General features: G+C 32.3%; 1 protein-coding gene across 1 annotated transcript; it reads right to left on the bottom strand.

The window, feature by feature from the left end:
* Positions 1-625: 625 nt before the first annotated feature.
* LOC108454456 (3-ketoacyl-CoA synthase 11) lies at positions 626-3930 on the bottom strand. The gene is made up of 2 exons (XM_017752923.2): positions 2889-3930; positions 626-1679 (listed from the first exon to the last, which is right to left on the bottom strand). Exons 1-2 carry the CDS (start codon positions 3678-3680, stop codon positions 885-887), a joined length of 1587 nt encoding a protein of 528 aa, XP_017608412.1. The 5' UTR covers positions 3681-3930; the 3' UTR covers positions 626-884.
* Positions 3931-10905: the final 6975 nt, after the last annotated feature.

The following is a 10905-nucleotide window of genomic DNA, read 5'->3' as shown; positions in this document are numbered from 1 at the left end:
CTTGTCTAACTTTCCAATAATTAAAATTTATTAGGCCAAACTTCAATATAATATTGTAATATCCTCGCAAATATTAATAAATAATATTCACTGATTCTATCATGAGAAACAGTATTTTGAAAGCATCGTTTCCGACTTTATTGACTTTTGAGTCGTTACATAGATAGATTTAGAGTGAAGGAATCGCCTGAGGTCACATAGATTATGTGACTGAAAGTCTAGCCCGTGACACTTTTCACATGGTTTCTCTGACTATTCGGACTTGGGTTTACTCTTTCAAGATTGTTTGCACTTCAACTCCACTTTTTCAATCTTTGCTGTTTTGTTAGACTTGTAGAAACACTAATAGAACGGTTCAATCTTTGGCAGGGCAACTCTATTGCAAGCGAGCTACGTGGAGCATATGGTATTTGTCCTTTTATTTCTTGTGTTCTATCATTTGATTGTTCCATTATCTTGAGAGAGAGGAGTTAAGATTGATTATACTTGAGTAAGCATATTGGCTTGAGTCTTCAAGTACTCTCCTTTTTTTTATTTTTTTTAGGTTTAATAGAATTTTATGATTACTTAAAAAAATAATTCCAAAATTTAATAACAAATGACAAAATAGAGCTGGCGAACATAATTCTTGAACATCTTTTTTGAACAAATTCTTGAACAATTAAGCAAGCATTTCTTGTGTAAAAGCATTTTACATACATTGATCAATCAAATTGACTTTATAACACCAAAAAATGAAAATAAAACAATGGTCTCCCTTTTCCCCCTTCTAACTGGGTATTAACAACCAATTTGATTATCACACCTTAACCACGTATAAAATGATTAAACCATATATATATATAGTACTCAGTACTAAATGATAATCTCCTTGTTAAGAAGAATTAGGATTTAGAAGAAGAAGCAATATTTGCCACCCTAGGCACATGAACAGGAAACTCATCAATCTCATCAATCCAAGGGCTTTTCTCCTTAGCTGGATTGATGGTCTTCAATGCCTTCCAAACTGCACTGTTGCACTTAAATCCTGACCCGAAAGCAATCTGCCATGTCTTATCACCCTTTCTGATTCTTCCTTTGGCTTCAGAGTAAGCTAATTCATACCACAAAGAACTGCTTGAAGTGTTTCCAAATCTGTAAAGCGTCATTCTCGATGGCTCCATGTGCCAATCTGTAAGGTCAAGGTTTTTTTCAAGCTCATCTAGCACGGCTCTCCCACCTGCATGAATGCAAAAATGTTCGAATGCCAACTTGAAATCTGGGATATAGGGTTTGATCTTCATCTTCAACACTTTCCTTGCCACCAACGTGACGAAAAACAGGAGTTGCTCCGACATGGGAAGAACTAGTGGCCCCAGAGTGGTGATGTTGGTTTTAAGGGCTTCTCCGGCGACAGCCATGAGGTCTTTCGAGAGGGAAATGCCGATTCTTTTGGTGTCGTCCTCACGTTGGAAGACGCAGTTGTAGCATTTGTCATCGGCACCTTTGTGCGTGCGTACGGTGTGAATGAGTTGGTATTTGGAGCGGTGGCGATCGGATGAGCGGTTGGAGAGAAGGATTGCGGCACCCCCCATGCGGAAGAGGCAATTTGAGACGAGCATAGATCGGTCGTTGCCGAAGTACCAGTTGAGAGTAATGTTCTCCATGCTTACCACTAAGGCATAAGAGCTGGGGTGCACCTATATTTCCAACGAAATATTCAATTGTCATATCGTGATTTTAGTTCTTTTTTTATTTTTATTTTTCATGTTTTATCACATTAAACAGAATAAGTATATATGTTATGATAAAAGTACATCCATAATGATAATTTACACTAATATGAACTGAATGATAATATTGGAAACTAGCAAAAGATCATCCTACCAAAAAAGTTCCAACTAAATGGAGGCAGACAATGTGTAAGATATGGGTGGAATTTAGTGGCAGCACCTATTGATTTTTAATTGATTGAAGCAACTGTCATTTCCTTTAAGAGGCTTACTTCTAATAAAATCAACTGCTGCCGTCCTTTATTAATGTGCCTCACCTAATTATTCAATTGCCACCTTTAATGTATTGTTTGTTGTTTACCTTTAGTCTGAGTTATATTCGATTATCTTAAAAATTTTAAGAAACGGATCAATAATTAATATTTTTTATATTATTGACTGAATGACATAAAAATAATAAATAATTTATTTGACATTTGATCTCTAGGTAATTTCTATCTCTAGGCCTTGGAAAAAACTTACAACCCACCATCAATTTAATAAAATTGTCTATTAAAGCCAGCAAGGTTTCTAAATTACCTAAGGCTTCAAAAAGTTTTAATGATAAGGGCTCATTCATAATAAAAAATACTTGGATATTATAGTTACCTAAGGATTGAAATAAAAAGCATGTGGCAGTTGGATATTGTAGTTACCTAAGGATTGAAATAAATAGCATGTGGCAGTGTTAATGTCTCTTGGTTCCATAGATAATGAATTTAATGATCCTTAAAAGGTATATGATATTCAAGTATTATAAAATTATCGAAAAATTTTGCTCTATTATCCTAGATCATATAGGAATTCAATACAAATATGTGTCTAAAAATTTTAAGCAAAAAAAATAAGAGGTACTAAATAATATGTGATTTAAGTGGGATACGCTAGGTTTTTTTTTTTAAACATGTATTAGAGGAATAAAAATATGTAATTTAAAAGTTTTAAATGTGATTATGATAAATATTATTATCAGTAAAATTAATATAAGTATAAATATATTGTTATAAATTTATTTTTATTTAAAGATTGAGAAGGAATTATAGAGTAATTCTAAAGGAATTAATAATTCTAAGCGTATAAAAGAAAAACAGCTTCAAAAAGAAGTTAAAAACGATAAAGAACAAGAACACATATTACCTGCAGCAGCTGTTTAGCAAGGTCTATAGAAATGAGCCCAGCACTGCACCCCATTCCACCAAGATTATAACTCAAAATGTTGCCTCTAAGCTTGTATCTGTTGACAACCATGGCAGAAAGAGATGGTGTAGGATTGAACAAGCTACAATTCACCACAAGGATCCCTATATCCTTTGCCTTAACACCAGTTTTGTCCAAGAGTTCATCAATAGCTCCAAACATCACTGTCTCGGCCTCCTTCCTGGCTTCCGCCATGCAAGGGTTGGGTGGGACACGCATCACTGCCTCAGGCAAGTATGTCTTTTGTCCCAACCCAGACCTCTCCAGGATTTTCTTCTGAAAGGCTAAGTTCTCTTCGGTGAAGCTACCAGTGAGACCAGATCTCTCCATGAAGATCTCCCTGGTGCAAATACGATCAGCTTCAGGCTTGTAACAAGCGAAATTCACTAAGTAAGCTTTCCTTGGCCGGCTCATGAAGTAAAGTGTGGCCAAGAAAACTAAAAGACCGGAACATAGGGTTACTGAAACGAGATTGAACTTGAGTTGGTTCCATAGTCGAACAAAATCTAAGAGAGTAAGTGTGGAAAGATGAACTGAAGCAATGCCTAGGAGAGGCACCAACATCAAATACATAGCGTTAGAGATAACGTAATGGTAGCCAAGCTTCACATATTTTAGCCTTACTGAAAGAAGAAAGTTTGGGAGATTGTTGTTTGATCTTTCTTCTGATGATGAAGCTGTTTGAACCCTTACGGTCTCAACGTTCCTTCTTTGCTTACTCTCTTCTGCCATTTTCTTTTCTTTTTTAGCTACAAATCCAACTCAATTTGAAGCTTAAAGAAAAACCCAAATCGAAAACGGTGTTGAAAATCAAGGAAACAAAACTTTGGTATAAAGAAGTGAACAAAAGTGGTAGTTTATTTTTCGATGTTGAATTTGCTAAGAAAATGAAGGAAAAAAAAAAAAGAAGTACGAAAAGTGCTGATGAGTTAAATTGTGGGAAGAATTTGGAGCTATTTAAAGCGAAAGAGAGAGAGAGATGGGAGGATGCAACTACACCCAACGAACCTTAATTGTTAACCTGCCCTGACGTATTTGCCAACAGGGTAATTTCCCTTCTTTTGTTTTTTCTCCCATTAAAGTTAGGGTTAGTATTTAATAGATGCACAGGAAATAGTTTTTTAAAAAAATATATCAGGTATTTTTTAAAAATATTTATTTTAATATTTTATTATATTTTTATAAAATATTTATCAATTCTTTAACCTTAGTTAGTGTATCAAATATTTTTGTATATTGATATTACCTATTAAAATATAATTACCTCTATTCATAATTAATTTTTAATGATATATTATGTATGTTTCATTGATAACGTTGGAGTTTATATCAAATACGTGCCTTGTATATTAATATACTAATATAGTTTTATTACGTTTGGTTTGAATACATGGGAGAAAAAGAGGTTGACATGTCCAACGAATTAGCATATAGTATTTTGCACGATAGCATTTGTTGGTGAACAAATTAGTTCACCAATTCAAAAGGCATATGGTAGTAGAAGACATTCCTTGAATCCGTAAGTGGGTTTATCAACTGTTTAATTGGGAAGTTAATATTTTATTTTAATTATTGTATTTTATAAATTTTGAAAAGTTAATGGTGACATAAAAATTATAATTTTGATCATTTATATATGAGAAGTTCTCAAAAAATTAAAACAAATTCTTTTTGAAAATAATTAGGAAAAATCAACTGTTGAAGTTTATGCATTTACTAACCATTAAATTAACTTCTTTGTTTTGGTAAAACAAGAAGAAAAATTAAAATAAATTAAAATAGAAAAATTAAATTCTAACTTTTATAAATTGAGAAGATGAAATTCTTGACCGAAATTCATTCATATTTCATTTTATAAAATTTTGATAAAGTTTGAATATTAATATTTGTAATATGTTTAAATTGTAATATCCTTTACACTAAAAAGGTTTTAAAATGATAATAAGGTTAAATTTCTAATTATTTAGATTTTATTTTAAAAATTAAATTAAAAATCAAATAAATCAAACAATCACTATATAATTGGATAATAAATATAAAATGAGATCAAATTTATATAAATGAGAAGATTTTCTTTTTTAAGTAAGGAAGGCTACAACCTTAAGGTACAAAATCATTGCAAAATATGTCTACCTACTGTAAATCCTTGCCTACCATTCATACGAAGTACCCACAGGGGTCTATTGAGTTAACTCTATTTCCAGTTTCAACATAAAATTAGCAACAGAGTTAGCCTCTCTAAACATACTTTGTAATTTGTCCTCACAATTTCTTGAGCACAAGGACTCAATTCTTCTTGCTAAAGTTGGGATTCCTACATCATTATTTACCTCATTGATCAATTTGACGAATTCAAGGTTGCCATGTTTAACAATCTAGCAACATTAAATTTGTAAAATGAAGGTTCATACAATTCTAGTCTCTCAAAAGCACCAGAAAGGAAACTATCCCACTCATTTCTCAGAACCAGATTTCTCTATGTAACATTGGTAACAATGCAATCACGAATAATATGCATTAACGTTTCTTGACAGCCTCCATCCGTCATGCTCTTCTACACCTCTTCTATTGGTTAAGAGTCGTTCCTCAAGTACCAACCCTAGAATACAACAATCATCCCAAAACCAAGTATTAATGCATCGTTTGATTACTAATGGAATAATATGAGATAAAAAATTATTTATTACATATGTATTATAATAGTTAGATATAAAATAAAAAACTTAATACAAATTTAAATTTGAAATTAGAAAGATGAGTAATGACTAGTAAAAATTAAGACCTCTTCAAAATAAGTAAAAAAAAAAAAGTTCTTCTATTTTCCCAAAACTTGTCATGTGCGTGGCTAAAAATTATCATTTAAAAATAGTTTATAAAACATGGTGAATAAATGATACTCCTGCGAAACATAGCATAAGCCCATTACTAATCGACCAATACAATTCCTTTTTCAGATTTGCACAAACTTTTGATAAGGACCTCTAAATGTAAAAGCAATTTAGGCTGTCATTAGCTAATGCACATCCCACACTAATTTCTCTTTTACTCCACAGTACACATGTAACAGCCTCACCACACCTGATCGTCGAGTCTAAGCTGCAAGAAGCCACAACCGTCACTAGAGCAACTACATGAAATTTTGCAACATTCAATCATTCCTGCTTATAACTAACTATCATTCACATCCAAATTATGTTACACAATCATTTATGGGTCCAACACAAGCCTACAAAAGCTCTTTTGCTAACACGAGCCTACGAAAGCTCTTTTGCTAACACGAGCATGAATTATGACCAAGTTGTAAAGTTTCAAAATTTTTGGGCTGATGTTGCGACTTCGTAATTTCCTCGTTGCAACCACGTCAACTAAATGAGTTACGCCACAATGTCAAACCTTTTCGTGTTATGACGCCACTCACTTTAGGATGAAGTTGTGATGTCAAAATTTCCTGGTCGCAATGTTGCCCTTTTTTATGGTAAAAATTCACATTTTTTGTACCTATTCAATAGTTTCCAACCAAATCATATGTTCACATTCAATCATTTACCACATCTACCTATGCAAAATCATGACAAAACCTATTAAAGCAAGTTTATAACATTTAAATACAACCATTCAACATGGCATTCAAAACATGTTCATCATTTAAACTCAATCAATCCATTTGTTCGAGAAAGCATATCAAATAAGTTATTCAAGTTTACTACAAGTTTACCTATACGTATCCTTTTGTACACCATGGACCTATAAGACCTTAATTTGAGCTAAAACAAAATACACATCAACTACAGTTCTAAGCATAACATTCAAATATGCCAATTCCAACCATTCATCAACTTAGTTACCCTATTTACCTCATTTTGTATTTTTTTTCCACATACCAAAACATACCAGCTTATATCATCACTCATTCTAACATGAAACATGATCAATGCCATACATTTATCAAATCACAAGGAAAATATATTACAAAAGATGAGCTATGTCACAATTAGACTAAGCTGCCCCTATATACATGGCACAAAATTTTGACCCAAAAGAACATAATTCTATTGGTTCCGCAACGTAACGATTTACAAGAAAAGGAAACAACTACAGTAAGTATTTAGAATGCTTAGTAAGTTCAACTGGAAAAAAAAATACTATGCTTACCTTGTACTTAATTAAGCATAAAAGCAAACGTTAGTTTTGACATAATGTTGGCTAGTACAAGACATTAAAACATCAACAAGGTGAGCTTAAACAATGCACAATATCATAAAATGCTACATGTAGCTTAAGCATATCAATTTATATTACTTTATTATACCTATCACAATGACATAATCAATTAACAATCATAAATCTATACCAAGAATACATGAATTAAGACAATACATTTCTCCAGCATCAATTATATCAGTGCATCAATTAGAACCACATTCATTTAATAACAATACAAAATTGATTACCAAATCCATTTCATCTTCTTTTTAGGTTTCCAAGTTCACTATATAGTTTCACCCGATGAATCCTAATAAAATGGACTCGGATACATGGGTAAACTATACCACACCAAGTTGCTTGTCTGAGCTGAATATATATAAATAGCAAGTTACTCGTCTGGCCTAAACCTATATCATGTCACATCAAATTACTCGACCAAGCTAAACCTGTGTCACATAATACTTGAGAATCCTCAACGAATGTTGGACCCATTAACATCTATGACAATCCTCATACAAGTGCGTACAAGAACCTATTGACATGCCAAATGTATCATAACCTTTTAATAAGTTTGAACATGCCTTAATTTCACATATTACAATATCATCCCTGTAATTATCCATATTTCATATTATGCCCTAGATATGATCACATGTTTTAATTACACGCTCTGTATACATTAAGACTTTCACATTTGTACCCTGTACTATTTCATAATAATCAGATATCACACAACATTTCAATTCAATCCATACTAGTTGTACATGCCAAAATCACAACGTTCTAATTCTGTACTAACATAATAAATAGAATTAAATACAAAATCACACGTAACATGAAATAAAATAGTAAGTTCCATATGAACTTACCTGTTCAAAATGTTAAAAGAGTGGATTACTTCAGGGACTAATACTTAACTCTTGCTTTTTCCCTATTAGCTCCACTTTGGTCCAAATTTTGATCTATACAATTATTTTTATATAACCAATCAATACCAAACATTTCCATATTATTCTATGATATAAATGAACCTATATGAACTCATTTTTCAATATCCTTAAATTGTTTAATTTTATTCAATTTAGTCCCTAAACCTGGGATAAGCATAGCTTTCGATTTCAAGCTTTGAATTAAAATTTGATTTCAAGTATTTTCATTAGGACCCTATAGTTTATATTTTTAACATATTTTACATGTATTCAATTTGTTCCCTAATGTAATTTGTTCCCTAATGTAACAAAGTTAATTAACAAGCTAAATAACTTTACAATCTAGTCTTTTTCATAATATAAGCTTAAAATCTTTCTATTTCAAGCCTAATTCTTCAAGAAATCAACAATTGGAATTTTCAAAAACTTTAACAGTTTTACAAATTGGTACATGGGCTAGCTAAATCAAGCTTCCATGACCTTAAATTTATAAAAATTACAAGTGAATGGTTGAATTTCATATCTAATTGAATAGCAAAATGATTTAGCTTCAAAAATGGTTTTCTTTCTTTCTTTCTAAGTTCAAATAGGTATGAAGGATGAACGAGATGACCATTTCTCTTTCTTTCCACTCATTTTCTTATTTATAGCTTAATTAAAGCTTAATTAACTTAACAAATCATGTTTACTTTAGTTTAACTATAAAAGCCCGATTTTGGGCCTAGTCGGAACAGTGGTTTCGGGACCACTAATCCGAAGTCGAAAAAAGTATTTTATTATTAATTAAGTTATAACATGTTTATATTAGTGCATGAAAAATTTGGTGAAGTAATTTTAGTGATTGCATGCTTAATAAAAAAGGACTAAATCGCATAAAGTGCAAAAGTCCTATTTTGATAGCTAAGGGTGTCAAATAGCTAGAGAACCTAAATTGGAGGTCTTTAAAGGGCATTTAGACCTTTTAGAATAGCATGGCCGGCCATAGGAGACAAAGGTTGTCAAAAGTCAAAAATTTGGTGAAATTAGGTGTTGAAATTGAATAAAATAAAACAAATAGTAAAAGTTGTCATTTTTTTCATCTCTCTCTTTCTTCCCCACCGATTTTTCTCCAAGAAAATGTTCATGGAAGCTTGAAAAATTTTCAGCAACTTAAAGCCTTTGCAAGTAAGTGATTTGAGGGTTTTTCTTGAATATTTTTGTACTTTCGAGGTCCTTGTAGCACGAGCTTTCTAACAAGGGGACTATTTTGCAAAATGGTTGAAAGTCTAAGGTTTTGTCATGATAGTAGACATGTTGATTTTTGGAATTTTATGGAAGAATATGAGTTATAGTTGTGAAATAAACAACTTTTGTGAAATAGTTTTCATGGAAACCCTAACTAAGGACCATTTTGCAAAAGTTGTAAAATAGGTGATAAATGTGTGAAATAATAAGAATTTTAGGCTACTCCTAGCATGAAAAGTATTTGGCTAGGTTTGGTTAATGAGAAAATGGGATAAAAATCAATTTTCGGGTCTAGGGGTAAAATAGTCATTTTGTGAAAGTCTAGGGGCAAAATGGTCATTTTTTCCAATTATGAATTGTTGAGTACCTAGATAAATAAAATGATTAAACTTGTGAATTTTTATCATTTTAGATCAAGAATTACACAATCCGAGCCTAGACTGGGGAAAAGCAAAGCTAGCAGACTAAAACTGACTAGTCACCTACATTTTGATTACTGAGGTAAGTTGTATGTTAATAATGCAACTATATCTTTATGATGTGCAATTGTACTGATATGGCATAAATTGCTTTGATTTGAGTATGAGAATTCATGTTGAGAAATTAACATAGTAAGGACTTTCGTTGAACATTTGGAATAAACTTAGATATTGGTACCTCGATATTGGGAGATATGTAAGAAATGTCTGGGACATGCATCGACATTGAGACAAGAGCTAGTGTAAGACATGTTCGGGACATGTATCGGCCTCGAGATAGACAAGCTAGTGTAAGACCTATCTAGGACATGGTATCGACACTGATAGATGAGAACTAGTGTAAGACCTGTTTGGGATATGGCGTCGGCCTCACTATATGAAAGTAAGTGTAAGACCATGTCTGGAACATGACGTCAGCATCTTAACCTATGTTAGGGTTATCGAGTGTCCGGTAGTATTCCAAAAGGTTCAACAAAAGAGTTATGATTTATATCGAAATGAGAAAAGTTATGATTATGTGATGAGTGGTGTAGGTACCTAATTGAAATGTATGAGATATGGGCTTAGTGTATGCTATATGAGTTATATGGGATGGTGATGAGTAAGTTGTACTTATTCATGAATCCACTATGAAAGATTATGAGCATATTGCTTTATGATAAGTAGTTGTTGTTTATTCTCATGCAACTTACTAAGCTTTGTGCTTACCCTCCTTCCTTTCCATTTTTTTATAGTACCGCCAAAGTAGCTTGAGGATCATCGCTTACGTCGGAGAAACCAGTCACACTATCATCCGAAGCACTTGGTATAGTTAGATCTTTTATTTTGATTATGGCATGTATAGGACCTTGACTTTTGAGTTTTGTGTTATTGTTATTTGGCCAAATGTGTTGGCTTATTTTAGCATTTGATTCACTATGTATAAGGCCATGGAAAATGGCTAATATTGAAAGTTTATATATGAATGTAAGATAGTCTTTCATGAATGTGAAATTGTTGGCATGATTGAATATAAGAAATGTATGTAGGCATTACCTATGGTTGTTTGGTTGAGAAATCATATTTAGTTAGACCTTGATATATTGGTTGGCATTAAATTGTGTTTTAGGGTGGCAAAAA

Source organism: Gossypium arboreum, chromosome 10 (genome assembly GCF_025698485.1).
Source record: "Gossypium arboreum isolate Shixiya-1 chromosome 10, ASM2569848v2, whole genome shotgun sequence".
Classification (NCBI taxonomy): Eukaryota; Viridiplantae; Streptophyta; class Magnoliopsida; order Malvales; family Malvaceae; genus Gossypium; species Gossypium arboreum.
This window is presented reverse-complemented; position numbering and strand designations above follow the sequence as displayed.